This window comes from Erythrolamprus reginae, unplaced genomic scaffold, assembly GCF_031021105.1.
Source record: "Erythrolamprus reginae isolate rEryReg1 unplaced genomic scaffold, rEryReg1.hap1 H_7, whole genome shotgun sequence".
NCBI lineage: Eukaryota > Metazoa > Chordata > Lepidosauria > Squamata > Dipsadidae > Erythrolamprus > Erythrolamprus reginae.
The window spans coordinates 24,943-52,066 of record NW_027248528.1 but is presented as its reverse complement, the minus strand read 5'-3'; the positions used below and the strand labels follow the sequence as shown (position 1 = coordinate 52,066).

At 44.3% G+C, this 27,124-nt stretch overlaps 1 protein-coding gene across 2 annotated transcripts in view; it reads right to left on the bottom strand.

Annotated features, from left to right (window-relative positions):
* LOC139155831 (BICD family-like cargo adapter 2) overlaps positions 1 to 26,297 on the bottom strand; it is a 42,981-nt gene extending 16,684 nt beyond the window's left edge. Inside the window, exons 1-4 of one of the 2 annotated variants that reach the window (XM_070731146.1) lie at positions 25,641 to 26,297; positions 8,561 to 8,776; positions 4,061 to 4,177; positions 723 to 869 (exon numbers count right to left, since the gene is read on the bottom strand). In XM_070731146.1, coding sequence (XP_070587247.1) covers positions 723 to 869; positions 4,061 to 4,177; positions 8,561 to 8,776; positions 25,641 to 25,949 — 789 coding nt within the window. In that variant the 5' untranslated portion in view covers positions 25,950 to 26,297. The remainder of the gene's footprint in view (positions 1 to 722; positions 870 to 4,060; positions 4,178 to 8,560; positions 8,777 to 25,640) is intronic. The other variant, XM_070731145.1, reaches the window with a different exon arrangement.
* Positions 26,298 to 27,124: the final 827 nt, after the last annotated feature.

Here is a 27,124-nt window from a genome sequence, read left to right as displayed (position 1 = left end):
TGTGGCCATTGTTCCCTTGCAAAGTAACATTGATGTGCAACTACAAACATCAACATACAGATTTAACAAATTAACAGAGTTGGAAGTGACCTTGTAGGTCATCTAGGTGAAGCCACCCACTCAAGCAGAAGACTCCACACCAGTGATGGCGAACCTTTCTTCCCTCAGGTGCTGAAAGAGTGTGGGCGCATGCTATTGCACATGCGCAAGTACCCACACCAATGATTCAATGCCAGGGGAGGGCGAAAACAGCTTCCCACGACATCCAGAAATTCCCTATTTCTCAACTTCTGTTGGGCCCGGTAGGCTCGTGTTTCACCCTCCCCAGGCTCCAAAAGCTTCCCTGGAGCAAAGGGAGAGTAAAAATGCCCTCTCCTATCCCCCCGAAGGCTCTCTGGAAGGCAAAAACGCCCTCCCAGAGCCTCTGTGCAAGCCAAAAATCAGCTGGCCAGCACACACATGCACGTTGGAGCTGAGCTATGGCAATGGCTCATGTGCCAGCAGATTTGGCTCTGCGTGCCACCTGGGGCACCCGTGCCATAGGTTCTCCATCAGTGCCCTACACCAGTGTTTCCCAGCCTTGGCAACTTGAAGATATTTGGACTTCAACTCCCAGAATTCTGGGAGTTGAAGTCCAGATATCTTCATGTTGCCAAGGTTGGGAAACACTGCCCTACACCATTTCTGACAAATGGCAATCCAGTCTCTTATTGAAAGTTTACCCGCAGCTGCTTTTCATGGCTCTCTTTGCGGAGAAGGAGGAGGTTCTCGTGTAACGTGTCCACCAGTGCCTGGATGGCTTCGTTCTCTTCGCGGAGCTGGCGGATCTGTTTCTCCATATCTTGCGTCCGGTCTTGAAGGAGACGATTCTGCAAAGGAAGAGATCAGGAATGAGCATAAGGGGCGTGCATAAGCGCACCATTACGCCTACCATCCCTGTCCTATTGTCTTCTATCGCTTCTTTTTATCATTACTCATCTCATGTTTTATTTGTACAAATTACCACCCTATAATTGTTTGACAAAATAAATAAAATAAAATAAATAAAATAAGAAGAAAGGAGAGAAGCCTTCAAAGATCACCTTTCCCTGATCAGTCAGTCCAATGCCTCATATCCAGTTTTGGCTTTGGACAAGTAGAATTATTTTTCTTCCAATTCAAACCCAGAAAATCTGGAATAATGCTGCATACCTGTCTTTATTAAAGTTTTTAGAAAAGATATTAGATAACAGATATCACCAAAGTGTGGTTGCCAACTCAGATTGGGCAATTGATTTGTTCATTTAATAATAATAACAACCAAGTTGGAAGGGACCTTGGAGGTCTTCTAGTCCAACCCCCTGTTTAGCCAGGAAATCCTACGCCACTTGAGACAAATGGTTTTCCAACATCTTCTTAAAAACTTCCAGTGTTGGAGCATTTGTAATAGGAGATTGCACCAAGCGAAGAACATTTTGCCACAACAATCTGAGTCTTTATTTCACCAACTTTGGAAGGATTGAAAGATGAATCAATCTTGAGCTGGTCAGGATCAAACTCCTGGCTGTAGGCAGAGTTAGTTTGCAATACCTCCTAATCAGGTGGGTTCTGGCTTACCTTGCTGCCAGTTTGCTTCCTCATGCACCGTGGAGGCAGGCCCATGTTGCACACATGCACAGTGCTAAAACCCAGATCTGCGCATTCACAGAAGCAAAAAAACCCAAACAGCTTTTGTGCATGCGCAGAAGCAAAAAATGAGATGGTGGTGTCAGGGCTGTATCCAGCCGGCCATCACTGCCAGTTTGGCGAGTGGGGGAAAATTCCCACTATCAGTTTAATAATAATGATGATGATGATGATGATGATAATAATGATAATAATAATAATAATAATAATAATAATAATAATAATAATAATAATAATAAATAATAATAATAATGATGATGATGATGATGATATAACAACAACAACAGAGTTGGAAGGGATCTTGGAGGTCTTCTAGTCCAACCCCCTGCTTAGGCAGGAGACCCTACACCAGATAAATGGTTATCCAACATCTGCTTAAAAACTTCCAGTGTTGGGGCATTCTGGAGGCAAGCTGTTCCACTGATTAATTGTTCTAACTGTCAGCAAATTTCTCCTTAGTTTTAAGTTGCTTCTCTCCTTGCTTAGTTTCCACCCATTGCTTCTTTTCCTTGGGTGGCTTTGGAGAATAGCCTGACTCCCTCTTCTTTGTGGCAACCCCTGAGATATTGGAACACTGCTATCACGTCACCTTAGTCCTTGTTTTCATTAACCGTTTTAATGGAAGGAAGACCAACCTGAACAAAAACAAACCATGTCCTTCTTTAAGCTATGGGCAACTCCAGCTGTGCAACATAGGTTAGGGAAGTGAGGGGAGAGTTGTTTAGGACGACTAGATGGGGGCTGCAGAATTACAGGTGACCTCTAGATGGAAGCGAAATGGCAGGAAGCAGCAAGTTTGTGCTTCCATTGCTGATTGTCCATTTGCCTTGGACGGGAAATGAACACTCGGACACCAAGCTGGGTAAAATGGGTCACTTTATTAAATACTAACAGAAAGACCTGCAGGGGACGCTAAATGGGGCGGAGTTTCCTGAACACAAACATGCTTGGGCAACTTAAATGGGCATAACTCCATGCCTGGTCAGGGAGAGGCATGCCCCGCCTACACCCAGCCCCTAAAGCCACGTCCAGTGTGTGGGAGGGTTCACCCTGCATGACCCGGAACCGGAAATGACGTAGGTGAGCCCCGTCCGTGGAGGAAGCATGAGTTGTGCAACAGGGGTGTAACAGGGGTGCCAATCACCTTACAAAAGATGCCCAAAGGAGAACACACAGTTGCTACTGATACCCTTTCCGCCCCGTTTCTGCCATATAGTGACCAAGTATATAAACATCCAATTGTTGAATCAAAACCTATTTACATACAGATGCACCCCCGTAACCACGAATCCTTTCTCTCATCCAGGATGGAGTAGGCGAAAAACAATCCGTAGCAAATGCTAAATGATTGCAAAAATTCCTACTCGGCCCCAAACCAGGCGAACTATAAAACATCCTGTATTGAGCGGAGGGTGGGTGGGTGTCCGTCTTATTTGTTTGTTTGTTTGTTTGTTTGTTTGTTCGTTCGTTCGTTCGTTCGTTCATTCATTCATTTCTTTATTTATTAGATTTGTATGCCGCCCCTCTCCGTAGACTCGGGGCGGCTCACAACACAATAAAACAGTTCATGACAAATCTAATAATTTACAATTTAAAATATTTTAAAAAAACCATTATTAAAAAGACATACATACAAACAAACATACCATACATAAATTATATAGGCCCGGGGGAAATATCTCAGTTCCCCCATGCCTGAAGACAAAGGTGGGTTTTGAGAAGTTTACGAAAGGCAAGGAGGGTAGAGGCAGTTCTAATCTCTGGGGGGAGCTGGTTCCAGAGAGTCGGGGCCACCACAGAGAATGCTCTTCCCCTGGGGCCCACCAACCAACATTGTTTAGTTGACGGGACCCGGAGAAGGCCAACTCTGTGGGACCTAATCGGTCGCTGGGATTCGTGCAGCAGAAGGCGGTCTCGGAGATATTCTGGTCCGATGCCATGAAGGGCTTTATAGGTCATAACCAACACTATATAATCAGTCTTGTTGAAAAGCTCGGGGGCAAGGGAAGCCGGAGGAGCAAGCAAGCCCTGATAAAGGGTACAGGGCCCCATCCCCGTCTTCCCAGAATGCCCCATAAGCCACTGGGTATTCTGGGGCGTTCCCACGCTACTGCAGGGATCACCCCAGCTGATAGGCGGTGCCGAATTAGTTCCCGCCATCGGCAATTGTCGCCCGGGCGTTAATTCGCCCTGTCTCTCATATTTTTTTAGCCCAAATTTAGTACAGTAGCTCTGAGTCATCAGTTACCAGTTTACTGTGTGCTGTAAATCCACTGTTTTCAAACTAAGCAGCAGCACTCCTAGAATGGTGGAGAGGAAAGGTTTACAGTCTCTTTTTACCTGCCTGGCATCTGTAGTCAGGAGAGGGACATTAATCGACCGTCTTTTCTCTTACCTCGGCTTGCAGACTCTGCATCCGGGCAGCGTGTTCAGCGTTGCAAAGGGTCAAAGTCCGGTGCTCTGCACGTAATGCAATCAGATCTTCCTGGAGTTGCTGCTCTAAGTGAGTGACCTATTGTAGGCGGTGGAGAAGACGGCTCTGGGTTAGGCTTTGACAATAGGGGGAGTCTCTTTGAAACTCGTTTCCTGGCTGGGTTCTGCAAAGCGGTGAGCAGTCCCCATTTCACGGCTATAATAGATCAGGTTCCTAAGTCGTGATGGTCGTAAAATGAGTCAGTCATGCTACCAGCCCAATTTTACACACCTTTTTTGTGGTTGTTGTTTAGTTCAGTGTTTCCCACCCTTGGCAACTTGAAGATATCTGGACTTCAACTCCCAGAATTCCCCAGCCAGCGAATGCTGGCTGGGGAATTCTGGGAGTTGAAGTCCAGATATCTTCAAGTTGCCAAGGTTGGGAAACACTGGTTTAGTTAATGTGGCAATTGTAAAGCAGCTGCCATGCTCATTAAAGAGAGCACCATGGTCATTAAGCAAGCCCATGATTCATGATGGGTGCAGTTTTGCCAAAAAGTGGAAGTAAGTGCTGAATTTTGGCAAAATCATTTTAAAACACAATCAGTTGACCATTGGAGCCCAGCTCCTAAGCCCCTGAAGTTCAGCTGCATACGTTATTTATTTATTTATTTATTTGGTTGGTTGGTTGGTTGGTTTTCTAGGCCGCCCTTCTTCAGTGGACTCAGGGCAGCTTCTAATAGATAATCAGATACAAAATGAAAGAAACCCAAATATAAAATCTAAATTTAAAATCCCAAACAATTAAAACCACACTGTGGGTCACAGTCACAGTAAGATGAAAGGGACGCAGTGGGGTAGCGAAAATGAGCTCTACCCCAGTGCCCCCAATTTGCACTGAAATATATTGAAAGAAAATGCAGGGCGTCCTGCATAAGCCACGCCCACAGTGTGGTAGTAAAAATTTTGGTAGTCATAGTCATATAATCATGCTATCAGCAGGAGCAGAATGCCAAGAGTCAACGGCCCCAGGCCTCCCAGTAAAGGTGAGTGCAGTGCAAATCTCTGGGGGAGGGGGTTGATTCCAAAGGACCAGGGCCACCACAGAGAAGGCCCTTCCTTTAGGCCCCACCAGGTAACATTGCTTGGCTGACAGGACCTGGAGAAGGCCGACTCTGTGGGATATGACCGGCCTTTGGGATGCATGAGGCAAGAGACGGTTCCATAATAATCTGGTCCAAAGACATGTAGGGCTTTATCGGTAATAATCAACTTTGTTTATAGTTGTTTATCAGATCTTTGTTTATAGTTGTATATCAGATCTTTGTTTATAGTTGTATATCAGATCTTTGTTTATAGTTGTATATCAGATCTTCAAATCTGGGTCATGAGTAGCTCCTAGCTACAAGTAGTCCCCAATTTACAACAGTTCGTTCAGTGACATTTCAGTTACAGAGGCACTGAAAAAAGTGACCTGTGACCATTTTTCACTTATGCTTTTCACATTGTGACACCCCCCTAGTCACATGATCAAAATTCAGACACTTGGCAAATGATTCATACTTATGACGGTTGTAGTGTCATGTGATCCTTTTTTGTGACCTTCTTAGATTCGCTTAACAACCATGTTACGAACATAACAACTGTGCACGGATTCACTTAACAAATGTGGGGAAAATTTTCGCTTAACAACTGTCTCATTTAGCAATGGAATATTTGGCCTCAGTTGTAGCTGTAAGTTGAGGACCACCTGTACATCAATTTTAACTTTGAATGGCCGTTAAGCGACTCGTGATAAGTTGAGGACTACCTGGGCAACCAAATACTCAGGTTCATACAGGAACTGTGTGAGGTGTCTATTTTCTAGTTATCTAAGGAAAGAACATCCTGTTAGCATATATAAATGGCATATATAAATGGCATATATATATGCCTTAACAATTTAAAGATTTAGGACATGGACATCTGCAAGAATTACAAGCTTTCAACGGGATGTTGTTTCTGGGGGGAAAACTGTATTACCAGTCTCTCTTTCTTATTATCCTATGTTGAGCCAAGCCATGTTTTGACCTGTTCCCTAAGGGCTCCTTAACAATATCTCCAAGATACTCATGGTTTACATTGCCTTAATTTCCCAAAGATAAGAACAGACAGTAGCCTTGAATGTTAAAAGGAAAATAAACAATTTGCATACATATATTTTAATCAAACAACTTTTTTGATAGTTTGTTAGTAATATTGGACACTAATAAGGATTTCATTTATTAGTACTATCCTATACATGTTTGACATATAAATAAAATAAATAAATAAAGCAGTAAGAGAGAGAGAGGGTGTACAGTATTACTTGGTTTCAGTCATTCTTTGGCTGTGTGTAATTGTCCAGTTCACAAAACAACCTCACACTTTTACATCCCATTTATAAATTTCACAAATCCAAGGGCCCCCAAAGAATCAGGCCACTGACTAATTTTTAAATGGTTTTTGTTTAAATCTATGGCATCCCTTCATTTAATTTTTAAGGGCCAGGGAGTAGGTATTTTAGGACTCTTATCTCACTCCTTTGATTTTCTTATCTTACTTGTGGTTAGATTGCTACTTTGCTAGAATCTTGCCAGTCTGGTTGGGGCTGTTAGACGTAAGAACAATATAATGTGACTCAACAATGTTTTTTGCTCTAGCGTGGTACATTCCATCCACCGCGCAGTTATTGTAGTGAGAACAAATTTTTATTTGCATTTAAAAAGGAAATTCCCATTTCAAACCAATTTATTTTCACCCACCTTATCTGTGGGGAACCTCGGGTTTTGGGTTTTTTTCCAAATATTGGTAAACTACAATCTCCATCATTCACACCACCAGCTCTGTTGCTTGAGATTGACGGGAAATAGAGGCTTGGTATGTTTTCCATAGATGCATAGATGGCGATGATGGAAATTGTAATTCAAATTTAGAAGACACCTGGTTAGGGAAGATTATAATAATAATAACGACAACAGAGTTGGAAGGGACCTTAGAGGTCTTCTAGTCCAACCCCCTGCTTAGGCAGGAAACCCTACACTACTTCAAACATTTGTCCCCTTCTCTCTCTCTCTTTGCCGCTATCCGCAAAATTCAAGTTAGGGAAATTGATGAATTTGGTCTTTTTAATAGGGACGGGATTCAGTAAAGATCTATGAACTCAGCAAAACTGACCACTCTGATTTATTTTAAGTTTTATAGTAGCTTAAACTGACACACACTTTTGAAATGTCAGTGTTTTGAATCCTTCTCCTCTTGTGCATTTCTGCAACAACAGATCAAATAAGGTGCAAGATATTTTAAAAGATGATGCCTCATTCGGCAATTTCTTTCATGCTTCCAAAAGTGGTAGAATCCCTTAGGGCAGTGTTTTTCAACCAGTGTGCCGTGGCACACTAGTGTGCCGCGAGACATGGTCATGTGTGCCGCGAAGCTCAGAGAGAGAAAGAAAGCAAGAGAGAGAGAAAGAAAGCAAGAGAGAGAGAGAAAGAAAGCAAGAGAGAAAGAGAACAAGAGAGAAAGAAATAAAGAGAGAGAGAGAAAGAGAACAAGAAAAAGAAAGCAAGAGAGAGAGAGCAAGAGAGAAAGAAAGCAAGCAAGAGAGAGAGAGAAACATAGGGAGGGAAGGAGAGAGAGAGAAAGACATAGAGGGAGGTAGGGAGGGAGAGAGAGAGCAAAAAAGAGAGGAAGGAAGGAAGAGAAAGAAAGAGGGATGGAGAGAGAGAGAAAGAAAGAGGGAGAGAAAGAGGGAGGGAGAGAGAAATAATGCAAAAGGGAGGAAGAGAGAAAGAATTTTTTTTGTCCAAACTTTTTTTAGCGCCCCCCCGCCCCACTCAATGTGCCCCAGGGTTTCGTAAATGTAAAAAATGTGCCGCAGCTCAAAAAAGGTTGAAAGTCACTGCCTTAGGGTACTCAGTACACCCTTTTTAACATGAGTGATTCACCTGAAAAAAACCCCAAACCTCTATATTCCGGTTCACTCATATCCAGTGTTGAGATTCTTGCTTGTTTTCCTGTTCCCTACCAGGGTAATAAACATCTTCAGGACAACAACCAAACCCAGAGAATATGAAGAACCTGTCAGCTCAACACTGAGCTTCATATATTCTCAACTTCTGGATATGACAACGTGCTAAAATATATTACAGTACAGTCCTTTAGCCTACAAGCCAAGTTTCTTCTTCTCTAAATGAGAACATTGAGGACCAAACCTACAAATTGCACTCATAAATTTGATGCTTTTGCCCCTTTACCTTCATTGCCCCAAAACTGGCAGCAGAAACATTACACTGATCTGTTTGCGTGGATAAAATTAGCATGGTGTTTCCTTGCCCATAGGTGAGCTTTCTCTGTTGGTTGACTTTGTCAATCTCCATTTTGTTGATATAGCCCAGAAATCTCCCCTCTTAGGCCTCCGCCTTCCCAAGGGGGTCGCGGAAACCCTGTCAAAGTCCCACCTCACCTGGCTGAGCTGCTCCACCAGACGTTGGTTCTGTTCTGAAAGGTCCAAGACGGCCTGTGAACTCTCTCGACTGGTGTCCTGCTGTTCTAGACGCTTCTGCCCCAGTTGGGCTCGGGTGGCCAACAAGTCAGCCTCCAGCTCTGCTGTCCGGATTTCGAATTCCGCCCGGCCGGATTCCAGGTGCCTCCGGAGCTCGTGTTTCTCTTGTTCGAGGTGCTACAAGAAGCAGAATAGGAAACATGAGGGCCAGGAGGAAAGACTCAAGACTCAAGGTGTAGGAGAAGGATCCCAGAACACGATTAAGGATCCTGAACTCCTTTACTTCAAATCATGCCTTCTATTAGAGCCTCCTTATTGATCCCGCTATATAGAGCGCTGGTGAGACCACATTTGGAATAGTACTGTGTTCAGTTCTGGAGACCTCACCTACAAAAAGATATTGACAAAATTGAATGGGTCCAAAGACGGACCACAAGAATGGTGGAAGGTCTTAAGCATAAAACGTATCAGGAAAGACTTCATGAACTCAATCTGTATAGTCTGGAGGACAGAAGGGAAAGGGGGGACATGATTGAAACATTTAAATATGTTAAATGGTTCAAATAAGGTTCAGGAAGGAAGTGTTTTTAATAGGAAAGTGAACACAAGAACAAGGGGACACAATCTGAGATTAGCTGGGGGAAAGATGAGAAGCAACGTGAGAAAATATTATTTTACTGAAAGAGTAGTAGATCTTTGGAACAAACTTCCAGCAGACGTGGTAGATAAATCCACAGGAACTGAATTTAAACATGCCTGGGATAAACATATATCCATCCTAAGATAAAATACAGAAAATAGTATAAGGGCAGACTAGATGGACCATGAGGTCTTTTTCTGCCGTCAGACTTCTATGTTTCTATGTTGAATATCAAGTGCCATAATTACATAAGCAAAATAATCTACAATTGGCAAGCAATCTTCCCCTGTTCTGAACACAGTGTTCAGATATAAGCCATGAATGCTTTTTTTCCCCCAACTAAAAAGAGAAATCTTTTCAGAACTTTTAAGTATTAGCAAAAATTATTGAACACTTCTTCAGCCAAATTGGGTCTTTATAGTACTAGACAGGGATATAGGAACTCATTGTCTATTATATGTGATGCATCTTGCTTAAGTGATCTCAATTTCCAGGACTTCAGGCTAAATTCTTTCAGGCTCAGTATTGGAAGTTTCTACTGGAAACAAGGAGTGGTACCAACCAACCGAAAATATAATAATAAAAAAGATTTTGTAATATGCTGAAATGGACAAAATGACCATTGAAGACAAAAAAGATCCGGAATACCACAAAACTTGGAATTTATTATGAGTGGTTTGACAAAAGGAAACAAAATGATGCCTAAAAATTGAAGAAATATCTATAAATAACAATAATAACGAATAAGATACCATATAATGTTAATACCAAAACTGAGAAATATGTATATTAATAATGGGTGTTATAATTAACAGGGTATCCAGGGGGAAAGCAGTGTTGGTAATGACCTTTAAAGCCCTACATGGCATTGGGCCAGAATACATCCGGAACCGCCTTCTACCACACGAATCCCTTCTCCGGATCCCGTCGACCAAGCAATGTCGTTTGGCGGGCCCCAGGGGAAGAGCCTTCTCTGTGGCGGCCCCGGCCCTCCGGAACCAACTCCCCCCAGAGATTAGAACGGCCCCCACCCTCCTTGTCTTTCGCAAATTACTTAAGACCCACCTTTGTTGCCAGGCATGGGGGATTTAAGTTATCCTTTCCCCCTAGGCTATTACAAGTTATGCATGGTATGTTTGTGTGTATGTTTGGTTTTTTATAATAAGGGTTTTTCAGTTGTTTTTATTAATTGGATTGTTCATGTTGTTTTACCACTGTTGTTAGCCGCCTGCGGAGTCTGCGGAGAGGGGCGGCATACAAATCCAATAAATAACAATAATAATAATAATTTTGAAATTCCATGTGCAGAAGCAAAGAAAGGCTGAAAATCCCCCCAAATTGCCGATTTTCACCGATTTCTTTGCTTCCATGCATGCGCAGAAGCAAATTCTTGTGCGGGGCCCCGTGGGGACTCAGTGAGGATGCACAGATGCACACGCATTGCCATTTCCGCTAACGAATCGGCGATCCCAGACTTACCAGGGCAGTCCAACACTGACACAGAGCAATAACATAGAAACATAGAGTGATGGCAGAAAAGGACCTCATGGTCCATCTAGTCTGCCCTTATATGTATTTTATCTTAGGATGGATATATGTTTATCCCAGGCATGTTTAAATTCAGTTACTGTGTGAAATGAATGACACTCAGACAAGAAGTACAAGATGGTTCCGTTTATTCAGCTCTTTAACAAGTGACTCCAGCAAGGAACGCATCTGAGCTGTCAGTGTCAAAACAGCCCTATTTATACTTTAAGGCTCGCGCCTAAAAGAAACGGCCGTGCGTCTCAACCAATCAGACGCGGCCAAGGTTTATTCATAGTTTAGACAGTATTTACAAGGTTTTTTCTTTTACAGAGTTTTACATTGGTTATACAGACTTAACACCCCTCCCTCATTAGTTGAGACAACCGTCAATCAGTGAGCCAAGTGACGTAGTCCTCCAATCGATTGGGCCGGTGTGATATGCGCTCAGACCTGCGCAGATCATTACCGGCTGGTATGTCTATGGTGGAGGTTGGCTCGCAGTTGTCTCCAGTCCGCGGCTGGGCCCGAGTTGGGGCTCTGGCCGGCGGAGGCAAGTATGCTGGTGGCGCGCCGTGCCCAGAAGAGGAGGAAGGTTCGGCGTCGCTGGAGGATGCATCTGGCCGTGGTAAGTCTCTTTGTAATTCCAAAAGTTCTAGTTGCGAGTTAATGTCTGCTTGGGGGGAAGAATTTCCGTTAGAGGCTGGCTGTCCATTAGTTGTTGTGCGCCCCCTTAAATGATCGATGTGCCGCCTCCATGTGCGACCATCTTCCAATAGAACCACATAAGATTTTGGGGCTGTTTGTTGCATTATTTTTCCTTTCAGCCAACTCAACCCCCCGTCAAAGTTTCTAACAAAAACAAGTTGCCCTAGATACATATTTCTTTCAGGTGCTATACATGTTTCATCATTTACATTTTTTGTACAATAACGAGGGTGCAGCCTGTCCAGGGGGTTTCTTATTTTTCGACCCATTAGAATCTCTGCTGGGCTTTTGTTTGTGATGGAATTTGGGGTGATATGCTGCATTAGTAGAAATTGATCCAATTTGTGTTGAATTTCCCCTGGGCCTGCCCTGCGCAAGGCCTCTTTGGCCACACGTACGTAACGTTCAGCAAGGCCATTAACCCATGGTGAGTAAGGGGATGTGAGTGCGTGTCTGACCCCTAAGTTGCTTAAGAAGCACTCGAATTGTCTGGCAGTCAATTGTGGCCCGTTATCTGAGACTAGGATGTCTGGGCACCCATGTGTGGCAAACAAATGATATAATGCCTTAATGGTGGCGCATGTAGTAATGTTTTGCATAGCAATAATTTCCACCCATCTGGAGAAGGCATCAACCACAATTAAAAAGTTTTGAGTTCCAATAGGCCCTGCGAAATCAATGTGAATGCGTGACCATGGCCCAGTGGGTCTTTCCCATTCTAGAGGTGTTGTCTTCGGGGGATTGGGTCGTGACTCCTGGCAAGGGTCACAGTTTGCTACCCATTGCTCAATGTCCTTGTCTAGACCTGGCCACCACAAGTAACCTCTGGCTAGCCCCTTCATTCTAACAATGCCTGGGTGGCCTGCATGCAGCATGCTTAGTACCTTTTGTTTTAAGGAATTGGGGATAACCACCCTGTCGCCCCATAACACGCATCCCTTCAAGTAGGATAGTTCCAACCTTTTTGCTTTGAAATCAGACAGGCCAGTTTCCTCAAAATCTCCCAACCATCCTTTTTGAATACAATTGATTACTTTTAACAACAGTGAATCCTTCTTAGTGTGCTCAGCCACCTCTTTGGCAGTGGTCAGGCAGTTTTCCTCAAGGTCAATTAGTAGAACATCCTCTGTGGGGGTTGGATCTGAGACTAATTCGGGCATGGGGCATCTACTTAGTCCGTCAGCATGGTTTATTGATTTTCCCCCCTTATGAGTTAGTTGGTATTGATATCCTGACAGGAATAGAGCCCATCTTATTAATCTGGGTGACATGAAGGGAGGAGTTGGTTTATTGGCAGCTAGGAGACCAAGCAGGGGTTTGTGATCTGTTACAAGTTCAAAACTCCTCCCACACAGGTAATAATGGAATTTCTTAACGCTTGAGACTAGGGCCAATGCCTCTTTGTCTAATTGGCTGTAATTTCTTTCTGCCGTGGACAAAGTTTTAGAAAAGAATGCGATAGGGGCCTCTGTATCGTTTGGCATTATGTGAGCTAATACCCCGCCAACCCCATACGCCGAAGCATCGCATGTGAGCCTTATGGGCAAGGTTGAGCTGTATTGAACCACTACAGATTTTGAGGTCAATAACTGTTTTATTTTAAGAAAAGCTTCGCGCTCCATTGTGCCCCAGGTCCAGGGAACTCCCTTCTGCAGCAGTCGGTGTAGTGGTTCTGCTGCCGTTGCCTTCTGTTTAAGGAAGACAGAATAAAAATTAAGAAGGCCCAGGAATGCTTGGAGTTCAGTCTTATTATTAGGCTCTGGTGCTTTGGTTATGGCCTCTAATTTATCTGCTGTGGGGTGTATTCCCTCACTGTCTATTCTATAGCCCAAGAATTCTATGCTGTTAGCTCCCCACACACATTTGTCTGGTTTTACTTTTAACCCCTTAGCTTGAAGTCTAGCCAACACTTCCCTGATGCGCATGTTTAATTCTGCTTGGTTTTTTCCTGATATAAATATATCGTCAAAGTATGGGGAGGTCCCTTTTATACCTGTTAATAATCGTTCCATGAAACTTTGGAAGATGCCTGGGGCGATACTGACCCCGAATTGCAAGCGGGTGCACCTGAAGGCACCCCTGTGGGTCACTATGGTCTGGGCCAGGGATGTGGCCTCATCGACCGGCAGCTGTTGGTATGCCTGCGCGAGGTCGATTTTCGAAAAGACTCTCCCTTCCCCCAGGGAATGTAGTAACTGCTGGATTACTGGGATCGGGTATGGGTGGTGTTGGAGGGCTTTATTGATAGTGGCTTTGTAGTCTGCACAGACCCTTAAGGAGCCGTCAGGTTTAACTGGGGTGACTATGGGGGTTTCCCATGTCCCTTGGTCTACAGGGACTAAGATGCCCTGGGCAATTAGTTTGTCCAATTGGATGTCTAGTTTAGGCAAAAGCGGAAGGGGTACCCTGCGAGGCTTAAGTCTGACCGGGGGTATCTTGGGATCTAGAGAGAAAGAGATAGGGGCCCCATTGTAGGTGCCCAAAGTAGGGCTGAAGACCTCAGGAAATTCTTGGATAAAGTCAGGAACATTAGATTCAGCATTTACATGACAAAGACCCAGTATTTCAATACCCAAAGGAGACATCCATGTTAAACCCAGGAGGGAGTGTTTGGCTCCCTCAACCACGATCAGAGGAAGAGAATATTCACAATTTTTAAATTTTACAGGCACATCTACTTTTCCCAAAACAGGTATAACATTTCCTTGAAAATCCCTTATTATTAAAGTTGAGTTGACAAAGTCAGTTTTAAGAAAATTTGGCATATACATTTTGAATTTGTCCCAAGGCATAATAGAATGCTTAGAGCCTGTGTCTAATTCTAGGTTACAGGGTTTGTTATTTAAAAGTAGAGAGATGATAATCTTGTTCCCTCCTTTAGCAGTTGCGCAATTTACGTAAGTTTGTGCTTTACCTCGTGTGTAGTCACGGTTAGCGGTGGAGTTGTTTCTGCGATTGAAACCTCTAGAAAATTTGTGGTCTCGCGGTTGTTGTGCCTGGTTGTTTAAACGATGTTGGCGGGGTGTAGAGAAGGACTCCTCTGGAAGGGGCGCTCTGCATGCCTCGGCGATGTGCCCGCGTCGATTGCAGCGGCGGCAAATGGCGTCCCTGAAGGGGCAACGCTGTCGTGAGTGATTCCCTCGGCAACCGGTGCATGGGTTGGAGGGACGTTGGTATCTGGGTTGTCTGGCTTGCTCGGACGGTAGCAGGAGACAGGCGTCGTCGTCCGTGGCAGCTGGGCTGAGGTCGTCTGTGGTTTCGGCGCGGGAAACAGCAACGGAGATTTTTGAGACGGTCTCCTTCTTTTCGTGTTCTCTTAGTTCTTTGGCGGCCGCGTCAGCTACTTCGGCTGTTTGGGCCAGCTTGATGACCGACTGAAGTGTTGGGTCGTCCTCTGTTAGGATTTTGTTGCGGACCGTCGCGTTCTTCATTCCAAAAATTAGAGCGTCTGTGAGGCGAGCTTCTGGGCTGTCAAAGCGGCACTTTGACAGGACCGTGCGAAGTCTCGTGGCGAATTGGTTGATTGTCTCGGACTCACGTTGGGTCATTCTGGAGAATTGATGTCTGTAGACTACGGCAGGCTTCGTTGGTTTGAAATGGTTTGCCAGTCTTGCTTGGAGGTCGTCCCACGGAACGGATTTAGCTGGAAGCGGGTCGGTGAGCGTTTGGACGAGGTCAAAAATCTCGGTCCCGCAATAATTCAAGAAGATCGCTCGCTTCCTTTTGTCTTCGGCTTCTCCCATTCCTGCCGCGTCTAGGAAGATTTCAAATTTCGCCATGTAGGCGTCCCAAGACGACTTCTCGGGGTCGAAGTAGTCGGGAGCCCGGCCGATCTGGATCTGATTCATGCTTGACTCGTGGATTCTTCGTTCTCTCGTCGCCAGTGAAATGAATGACACTCAGACAAGAAGTACAAGATGGTTCCGTTTATTCAGCTCTTTAACAAGTGACTCCAGCAAGGAACGCATCTGAGCTGTCAGTGTCAAAACAGCCCTATTTATACTTTAAGGCTCGCGCCTAAAAGAAACGGCCGTGCGTCTCAACCAATCAGACGCGGCCAAGGTTTATTCATAGTTTAGACAGTATTTACAAGGTTTTTTCTTTTACAGAGTTTTACATTGGTTATACAGACTTAACACTGTGGATTTACCAACCACGTCTTCTGGAAGTTTGTTCCAAGCATCAACTACTCTTTCAGTAAAAAAATATTTTTTCACATTGCTTCTAACCTTTCCCCCAGCTAATCTCAGATTGTGTCCCCTTGTCCTTGTGTTCACTTTCCTATTAAAAACACTTCCCTCCTGAACCTTATTTAGCCCTTTAACATATTTAAATGTTTCGATCATGTCCCCCCTTTTCCTTCTGTCCTCCAGACTATACAGATTGAGTTCATGAAGTCTTTCCTGATACGTTTTATGCTTACGACCTTCTACCATTCTTGTAGCCCGTCTTTGGACCCGTTCAATTTTGTCAATATCTTTTTGTAGGTGAGGTCTCCAGAACTGAACACATTATTCCAAATGTGGTCGCACCAGCACTCCATACATGATCTTTGGCTCTGCAGCCAAGTCCCACAAGGAAAGGAAATGGTCTATTATTGAGAGACAGAAGGTCCATGGGGCATCCCATGTGATTCGGGTAGAAAAGGTATCCCTCCTGCTCTCAAGAGGTCTCACTGTTAATCTCTTCACTGTTGGAAGTGCTTTCTAGGGATTACCTGACCACATGAGGTGTCAGCAATCATTTTAGGTCCCACATAGTTGGCCTTCTCCAACAAAACAATGCTGTCTGACGGGACCCAGGGGAAGAGCCTTCTCTGTAGCAGCCCCGGCCCTTTGGAATCAATTCCCCCCAGAGATTCAAACTGCCCCCACCCTCCTTGCCTTCCGTAAAATGTTGAAGACTCATCTCTGCCGCCAGGCATGGTGGGATTAATCTCCCCCTTCCTTTTTTTGCTGACCTTATTATGTTTATTATGTTTTTTATTTAGTTGGACTGAGTGTGTATGACTGTGTAGTAGATAGGTTTTTATAATGTATTTTTAAATTCGCTTTTTTCAATTTTTTAACATTAGATTTGTATCTACATTGTATTGCTCTTGTGTTGTGAGCCGCCCCGAGTCTTCAGAGAGGGGCGGCATACAAAACTAATTAATAATAATAATTTTCCTCCTAGAATTAACTCCCAGGGCCCTGCCTCATGGTAGGTTACTCCTAATCTCCTGAAGCCTGGGGACTGCGAAAAACAGCCCCAACGGAGGTTCACTTGTGTGCTCACCCCCAGCAGCTTGTTAAGGTGAGGACCCAAATTGTTGGGGGCAATATGCTGACTCCGTAAACCGCTTGGAGCAGCTGTGGACGCGGTATATAAGTCTAAGTGCTATTGCTATTGCTGCAATACAATCCCAAGGTAGGGCAGGGCTTGTGTGGAATCTTCACTGTAGGTGTCAAGACACCACAATGGTACAACTTGTTCCTCGCTTGCCAGCCAGAAAAACAGCCCAGCAAGGTCACCTCCTGCCTCGTTTTCTGCCACCAATCCACTAATTAGTGGATGAGAGTAAGCCAATTGCAGCTTGTTTTGCTTTCCGGCTAGCGATAATTAAAACTATTGTTGTTGTTTTCCCCATTTTTCCTTCCTTGGCTTGGACTTTTATTTAATTTTCCTGGAAATCCAGTTACAGCAGTGGGTTCCACAGGCTATATAATTCCTAATGAGGAGGCTATCAACTTCCCCTCTAGTAGCTTCCTTTTGCAGTGCCAATAAAATGAAAAAGCATGCCAAGGGGAAAGTATTTAAAGAAATCTTACTCCAGACACACCTGGAGGAAGTATGGCAAGTTTAAACATGACCTAAGCATGGCCCATAAAATCATCTGCTACAACGTCCTTCCTGTCAATGACTACTTAAGCTTCAACCACAACAACACACGAGTACACAACAGATACAAACTTAAAGTAAACCGTTCCAAACTCGACTACAGGAAATATTTTATTTTTATTTATTTATTTATTTTGTCCAATACACAATAATACACAATGAAGGTTATAGAGGCTATAATAGAGGAGATATAGGAGAGACTATAGGACAGAGGACGGAAGGCACTCTAGTGCGCTTATGTACGCCCCTTACTGACCTCTTAGGAATCTGGAGAGGTCAACCATGGATAGTCTAAGGATAAAATGTTGGGGGTTAGGGGATGATACTACAGAGTCCAGTAATGAGTTCCACGCTTCGACAACCCGATTACTAAAGTCATATTTTTTACAGTCAAGTTTGGAGTGGTTAATATTAAGCTTGAATCTGTTGTGTGCTCTTGTGTTGTTGCGGTTGAAGCTGAAGTAGTCTTTGACAGGCAGGATGTTGCAGCATATGATCTTGTGGGCAATACTTAGATCATGTTTAAGGCGTCGTAGTTCTAAACTTTCAAGACCCAGGATTGTATGTCTAGTTTCGTAGGGTATTTTATTATGGGTAAAGGAGTGAAGGGCTCTTCTGGTGAAGTATCTTTGGACATTTTTGAGGGTGTTAATATGACTTTAGCAACCGAGTAGTCAATGCACGGAACTCACTACTGGACTCTGCAGTATCATCACCTAACCTGTAAAACTTTACCCTTAGATTATCCACTGTTGACCTCTCCCGATTCCTAAGAGGTCAGTAAGGGGCGTGCATAAGAGCACCAGTGTGCCTTCCGTCCCCTGTCCTCATGTTTCTCTTTTACTAGTATCAGGTATATAAACATTGTTATATCTTTGTATACTATCAGAACATACTTGACACAACTAAACAAACAAACAAGCAAACAAACCATCGCACCAACAACAGTCAAGCAGGCTTGGCACAGCAAAAGTACATTGCTTTCCAGGACTGTCGTAAAGCCATAGTTGCCACGACTTGTAAAGAGCCACAGCCCTGTGCAGAAATATTTGGGTACCGACATTTGTGGGTGAGGTCGTGTGGAAACGAGAGTGATTCACACTGGGTGCTTTCTCGCTTCTGTTCCTGCCAGTTTCACTCACTTTTATATCCTTCTTTCCGTCTTAGGTAATTATATCCACCCAGGTAAGCAGACTCGTGTTGGTTTTGTGATGCCTTCCTCTGGGCCAAACTAGTTCTCCCAGTAGCAATGGCCAGAGATTCCCTAGTTGGTGCCGGTTACATTCGAAGTTGACGACTAGGGGAGCAGAGTGTTTGAGGGCAGGGGAGATGAGAGGCTGAGAAGACAAAATTTCTCTGCAGGGAAGGCTGAAAAACAGCACTTGTTTCTGACAAAGAGAGATGGCCCCAGCAGATGCCACACGCTAAGCAAGAATTCCCATGTTAGAAACTAACAATGTTTATGTGGTAGGCAGTGGCACGGCTTCAAGAAGATGAACCTGGCAACCTTCCAGATGTGCAAGGCCTAAGGTTGGATATCTTGCATGTACCTGAAATGAGATAGTTGTCTGAAATGAGATAGGGTTTCCTGCCTGAGCAGAGGGTTGGATTAGAAGACCTCCAAGGTCCCTTCCATCTCTCTTTTCTACTCTACTCTACTCTACCTCCCTACCTCCCTACCTCCCTACCTCCCTACCTATCTACCTATCTACCTATCTACCTATCTACCTATCTACCTATCTACCTATCTACCTATCTACCTACCTACCTACCTACCTATCTACCTGCCTGCCTGCCTACCTGTCTACCTATCTACCTATCTACCTATCTACCTATCTACCTACCGATCTACCGATCTACCTCCCTACCTCCCTACCTCCCTACCTCCCTACCTATCTACCTATCTACCTATCTACCTATCTACCTATCTACCTATCTACCTATCTACCTATCTACCTATCTACCTATCTACCTATGATCTACCTACCTACCAATCTACTTACCTACCTACCTACCTACCTACCTATCTACCTATGTACCTATCTACCTATCTACCTACCTACGTACTTACCTACCTACCTACCTACCTACGTACTTACCTACCTACCTACCGATCTACTGATCTACCTATCTACCTACCTACCAACCTACGTACCTACCTACCGATCTACTGATCTACCGATCTACCGATCTACCGATCTACCTATCTACCTCCCTACCTCCCTACCTCCCTACCTCCCTACCTATCTACCTATCTACCTATCTACCTATCTACCTATCTACCTATCTACCTATCTACCTATCTACCTACTGATCTACCTACCTACCAATCTACCTACCTACCTACCTATCTACCTATCTACCTATCTACCTATCTACCTATCTACCTATCTACCTATCTACCTATCTACCTATCTACCTATCTACCTACCTACGTACTTACCTACCTACCTACCTACCTACCTACCTACGTACTTACCTACCTACCTACCGATCTACTGATCTACCTATCTACCTACCTACCTACCTACGTACCTACCTACCGATCTACCGATCTACCGATCTACCGATCTACCTACCTACCTATCTACCTATCTACCTACCCAACCCACCAGGTCACCAGCAATGGCTGCCTTGCTTAGCAATGGAAATTCTTGTCCTGTTCTTTTGTGATCATAAGTTGAGGACCAGCTGTATAATGTAAATCCACTTAATATGTTCCTTAATATGTTAAATCAGTAGCCCACAACCTTTTGGGCACAAGAGAACAGTTCCATGGAGAGATTTTTTTTCCTGCACGTCGGAGAGGACATGGTTTCGCATCTTGCCTTCATCCCGCCAATGGGGATTTACTTGGTTGTGTGGCCCTGTTTCTGGCATGCTACAGCCCGGGTCCAATCCATGGCCGCAGGGGAGTTGGAGACCCCTGTATTAAGTCCAGACTGCTGGGGGGGGTCTCAGGGGTTCAGGAGAACCTCTAGATAAGATACTATGCAATTCAGAGAACTCCCAAATTCCACTCCTGGCTGGCCCCGCTCACTCCAACCCTCCCAGGAGTCCTCATGCGGCCCATTTTGGATGCAGATAAGTGCAAGATGCACACAGAAGCTCGGAGAAGACGAAAAATTACCTTACCGGAAGTTCGGGAAGGCTGGAAATGGACTTCTGAACTTCTGGTAGGCCCATTTTCTGTAGGGTCCATTTCCAGCCTCCAGAGGGCCTCTGGAGCCTGGGGAGGCCATTTCCCCCCTCCTGGATGCTCGAAGAAAATATCCCCTTCTCCCCAGCTGTAGTGCAGGAGGCCAACTAGACTACAACCACGATGGCCATGCCCAGCCAGCAACCACTCGCTAAAATTTTTGAAGGCCACCCTTGATTAAGTCATATATTGAAGCCAGTTGGAAATGTTTTCTAGTTTGCAATTCAGTGTCAAAACAGGCTTCTGTGGGAGGGGGGAAAGATGAACGTCTGCTAAAGAAAGCTCCTGACTGCAATATCTATCTATCTATCTATCTATCTATCTATCTATCTATCTATCTATCTATCTATCTATCTATCTATCCATCCCTCTCTCTCTCTATCTATCTCTATCTATCTATATATATATCTATCATCTCTCTCTATATCTATCTATCTATCTATCTATCTATCTATCTATCTATCTATCTATTTCTGTCTCTCTCTATCTATCCTTCTATCTATCTATTTCTCTCTTTCTCTCTCTCTCTCTCTATCTATCTATCTATCATCTCTCTATATATCTATCTATCTATCTATCTATCTATCGATTTCTCTCTCTCTCTCTCATCTATCTCTCTGTCTCTCTCTATCTCTTTCTCTCTCTCTCTCTCTCTCTCTCTATCTATCTATCTATCTATCTATTTCTGTCTCTCTCTCTATCTATCCTTCTATCTATCTATTTCTCTCTTTCTCGCTCTCTCTCTATCTATCTATCTATCATCTCTCTCTATATCTATCTATCTATCTATCTTTCTTTCTTTCTTTCTTTCTCTCTCTCTCTCTCTCTGTACCCGTGAAAATCTATGAAAACAAATACATGTTTTGTGACATGGAAAGCAGTGGGATGAAACTGGTGTGAATCATGATCTGGTGATAAGACACAAGCAACCAATCAGGAAGCAACGGTGTCTGGCCATTTCAATAACTCTAGTTAAACAACTCCAGAAGACTATTTCACAAACCCGTCTTCAACAGTGAGTTATGTTGGGATGGGGGTACACAAGTAGTCCCCAACTTACGACCATTTGTTTAGCAATCATTTGAAGTTACTGCAGCAGTGAAAAAAAGTTATGACTGGTGCTCACATTTTTGACCATCGCAGCATCACCATAGTCGTGGGAATTTGGGAGCTTAGCAAACGGCATGTATTTAAGGTAGTTGCAGCATTCTGGGCTCATGTAATCGGCATTTTTGTAACCTTCCAAGCTGATTTTTTAATTATTATTATTATTATTTATTAGATTTGTATACCGCCCCTCTCCGCAGACAAGCAAAGTCATTGGGGGAAGCCAGGTTTGCTTAATGACCACGGGATTCACTTCACGACTGCAGGGATTCACATAACAGCCATAGCAAAAATAAATAAATAAAAGATTGCAAAATCGGATGCAACTCATTTAAAAATCATCTTGTTTAACAATGAAAATTCTGGTCCCAATTGTAGTCGTAATTTGAGGACTAAAGTACCTGTGCAGAGTTTTGGAGTTCACTTCTCCCAGCCTCTTTTCTGCACCACCTCTGCTTCACTCTCCTGAATACACTGTGGAGTTACAAGCAGCTGGTTCCTGCACCTGCTCACTATTTTATTTGGTTCAGAATTCCACCCTAAATGTCACAAGTTCATGTTTATCTAAAGTTTGTGGAAGCCACTAAGAACTCTGCAAAGAGGCAAATCTACCACTGTTGGGCTGGCACACCCAGAAGTAGCAATTGGGAAGTTTGTATATTCAAATAAATGAAGATTAAATGATGGAAGAGAAGAGAGAAAAGCACAGAGCAAATTCAAAATGAGAAATTTTGAAATTGATTGCTAGGTGCTGAACAAAAATGGGTGTAAATACAAGGGAGTGAATGAGGAGGTTGGCGCACATCTATGCTCAGAACGAAGGGTGTGGAGATACAGCAATAGAGCTGTAGAGGTCAAACTGCTACCCTTCCTACGAGAAAAACCTATGGAAGAAAAAGACTATGCAGGTAGTCCTCAACTTACGACCAAAATTGAGCCCCAACTATCCATTGCTAAGCGAGATATTTCTTAAGTGAGTTTTGCCCCATTTTACGACTTTTCTTGCCACAATTGTTAAGTGAATCCTGCGGTTTTTAAGTTAGTGACACAGTTGATGAATAAATCTGGTTGCCTGGTTGACTTTGCTTTCAGAAAGTCACAAAAGGGGACCACATGATTTCAGGGAAACTCCAACCGTCATAAATATGAGTCAGTTTACCAAGTGTCTGAATTTTTATCGTATGACCATGGAGATGCTGCAAAACCTGTGAAAAATGTTCATAAGTCACTTATTTTCAGGGCGGTTGTAACTTCGAACGGTCGCTAAATCAATCGTCGTAAGTCGAGGACTACCTGTAGAATTTTCCAACTGCAAAGAATGTCCTGATGCAACCTAAGACTTTTTTCCCCCAACTCAATGTGTCATCTCCATCTGGGAAAGAATTCAAAGAGATGACTAAGAAGAAGGAAGAGAAGGGTGGAAATAGAAAACTGGGAAGCAAATGGGGCGAAGGGCTCAAGGGTGGGATGGCAACAAGGGGTGGGCTGTATGTCTTTGAATCCATAACTTTGGCGAGAAAGTACAATGAAGCACAGCCCATGAGAAAATCTGCATCTCTGAGACTTTCAACCTAGCAAATACACTGGAGGGAGAGAACATGAAGGGGTTGAATCAATGGTGGGTTGTTGTGGTTGGCTCTGACCCAGCTCCTGCCCCAAGGAATGTGGAGGTGGATGCAGGGGAAACATCAACTTGTCATAGGCCCATTTTATAACCGACAGAGTCAGGTAGTGAAGTTTCCTCGGAAGAAGAAGAAGGTGGGGCTGACTTGGAAGAGAGGAGTTTGGCAGACAGCCCAGGAGGAGATCAATCATCCTTATCATCCCTGGATTCTGAACAAGAATTTATGACACATCCACGCATGCGTAGAGTGGTGCATAGGAGACAACAACTGAAGGATTATTACAGGAGATAAATGAGGCCACCTGTGGTTGGGTGGGGCTGCTGTAATTAGTGCTACAGATAAAAGAGCAGCCTGCTGTTTTAGCCTCATGGCAGTTTATCTGATTCATAGTTTTGTCAAGATCGTGGTTTTTGCTGTTCAAGATGGTGTGTGGACTTTCTGGACTTTAGAATTGGACTCCATTTCCCAGTTATTGGGTGAGAATTTGCATTGCATTTAACCTGTGCCTTGTGTGTACCAGAAAATCCCTTTGACACTTAAAAAGGGAGCTGTTTCTGTTTTTCTGTTGATAAAGACTTTAGGGTATTCCTTCTATCGTGTGTGTCTTTCTAGACGAATTACCCTGTAATTACGGGCGGTTGAGACACGCCAGCAGAACAGTGGGTATAGAGCGTATCATAGCTCCAGTAGCGAAAATGGAGCTGCACGCACAGCTCCAGGTGACCGGGGGGCGTGCACACACATCTGAGCGAGATTTTGCTTCTGCGCATGCGCAGGAAATAAAATCTTGTGAGAGGATGCGCATGTGAGACAGAGTTCAGCGATTTTTTTGCTTGCATGCACGGGCGGAAGTGTCTGGAAAAAAATCACTGAAATCTTGCGGGCAAGCATCCCCTCACAAACATGCAAAATTTAATTTAATTTAATTTATTAGATTTGTATGCCGCCCCTCTCCGAAGACTTGGGGCGGCTCACAACAACATAAACAGTGTACAAATCCAATTTTTTAAAAATACAATTTAAAACCCTTATAATAAAATAATCACATAATCCAATCAAACCATACACCAACCTTAATAATTGGGGGGGGGGGTCAATTTTCCAATGCCTGGCGGCAAAGATGAGTTTTTAATGACTTAGAAAAGGCGAAGAAGGTGGGTGCAGTCCTAATCTCTGGAGGGAGTTGGTTCCAGAGGGCCGGGGCCACCACAGAGAAGGCTCCTCCCCTGGGCCCCGCCAGACGACATTGTTTAGTCGACGGGACCTGAAGAAGGCCAACTGTGTGGGACCTAACCGGTTGCTGGGATTTGTGCGGCAGAAGGCGGTTCCGGAGGTATTCTGGTCTGACCGGAAATTGATTGGCAGCCAGTGCATGCACCGGTCACCTGGAACGGTATGTGGGAATCCCCGCTATGTGTAATCCCCACTCCAACCCTAACTCCAACCCTAATCCCAACCCCTAACCCAGGGTGGGTTCCATTCATCTTCCCTTCCAATTCACATCATGATGGAAGTGCACATTTTGCGCGAAACACCCAGAAATACCCTCTGTGCATGCACAGAAAGCTTTGCGCATGTGCAGAGGAATGTATTTGCAAGCCGAAGGACCCGTTTGGAAGCATGAACCGCCAGTCATTGCTGCCATTTTGGCGAGTGGCGGTAAATTTCTAATACCGGTCCAAGCAGGCAGCAACCTACCACTGCCCTAACACCAACCTTAACCCCAACTCCAACCATAATACCAATTCCAAACCTAACCCCAAACCTAACCTCAATTCCAAGCCTAACCCCAAATCTAAACCTAACCCTAATCCCAACCCAAACCCTAATTCCAAACCAAATCTAAACCTAATCCCAACCCCAATTCCACTCCTAATCCTAATCCCAACACAAACCCTAATTCCAAACCAAATCTAAACCTAATCCCAACCCCAATTCCACTCCTAATCCTAATCCCAACCCAAACCCTAATTCCAAACCAAATCTAAACCTAATCCCAACCCCAATTCCACTCCTAATCCTAATCCCAACACAAACCCTAATTCCAAACCAAATCTAAACCTAATCCCAACCCCAATTCCACTCCTAATCCTAATCCCAACCCAAACCCTAATTCCAAACCTAGCACTAATCCTAATCCCAACCTGAATTCCAACCCTAACCCCAAATCTAATCCCTAAACATAATCCCAACCCAAACCCTAACTCCAACCCTAAACCTAAACTCAACCCCAACCCTAACTTGAAACCTAGTACTAATCCTAATCTCAACCCTAACCCTAGCAAGTTTTGCACCTGACCGAAACATCTCAGTCCAGATCTCCTCCCGTCTGCTCCTTATTCCGGCCACCCGCCTCACCTCTTTCACTTCCAAATGTTCCTTCATCAGCTCATCGTAGCGTCGTTCCAGTTCCTCGTTACGCTCCAAGAGCATCTTCCCCAACCCGGCGGCCAACAACAAGTCCTGTTCTTTCTTCTGAAGCAGCACCCCCAGATCCGCGTCTTCGGGGTCCCCTTCCCCTGCGGCTCCAGCCGCAACAGCATCCCCCACAAAGGCTGGCTGGCCCTCGCCCCCAAAAGGATAGTACTCATCCCCCAGAGCGGGTGGGGGTGTCAGGGGAAAAGGGCTGCGGCAGGCATCTTCCTCTGGGTACCTGGAAGAAGCCATGAAGCCATGGAGTCTCTAAGACAGTCTGGGAAGGCCTGTCCCTCAGGCTGGTTACACTGAGGAGGTTTTACAAGCCAGGATTCTTGGTCGCACTGGTTTCAGGCGGGTTGAAAAGGCCAGAGAAAGAGCTGAGAGGCAGAACCTGGCTTGTCCTATTTCCCCATGGAATAAGGTGTCTCCAGGAAAGGAAAGCCACAGGTGATCTCTATATCATCCAAGGTTCCAAGGAGGGGAGGAGATAATCAAACTCTTGAGGTCCACCAAAAGTTGTGACGACCAACCTGGGAGATTTCTGGCTGCTTTCCTTCTGATCGGGTTTCGCTGTTTATTTCCCCGATTGCAGCCTCCGCCCTCCCAGGCGACAGGTGAGGTTTGACGCTGTTTGCTCCACCTTTCCTAGCTCAAAGCCTCATCTGTTGCTAGTGTTTCTCCTCCCTTGGGAAATTCCTGACCGTGCAGTTTTTCCACTGCCTTGGTGTATCATAAAAGCAACCAAATCCTGTGGCTTAAAGGCAAGAGAAAAGCCTGTTTTCTGAATGCCCAGCCTTTTCCTTATTCAAACCACTTTTTGTTGTTGTTGTTGTTCTTGGGTTTTTGGGGTCAGGCAGCCTGAAATTAGCAGTTCTTTGAGCCTTTAAATGGGAGGTGCCAGGTGAGCAGGTTCATCCGGGTGACATTTAAACTCTCAAGAGTTAAAAGCACCAATTTAGGCTGCGTTTTCTATGTCCTTTCTTCTCAGATGGTTTCCCTGTTTGTTTCCTGTTTTCTGCCTTTACGGCAAAGGTTACAAAAGGCTTTTAAGCACCTTTTGCAACTTCCTACTAGAGTTTGCAAATTGGAGATGGATGAAATAAGTTGGCTGCAGACACCAGTACATTCATGGCAGAGCTGAGATTTATACCTCTGCTGTCTTCAGCCACTAGATTATATCTGCACTCTCAAATATAAACATCCTCTGTTTATATGATATAATTAATAATTCCAGTTCCAATTCTTCCCGTCCTTAAATCCACATGGAATGCATAAGGATTAAAACAGGTTTAAAAATATCCCACATCAAGCAAAGCCGGAAGCAATACAGAAATTTAGGGGTAAATCTTCACACATATGTTGCATCATGCTAAGCATGAAGAAACATTTAAAGGTTTCAGCAAAGAAGGGATAACATTTACGAT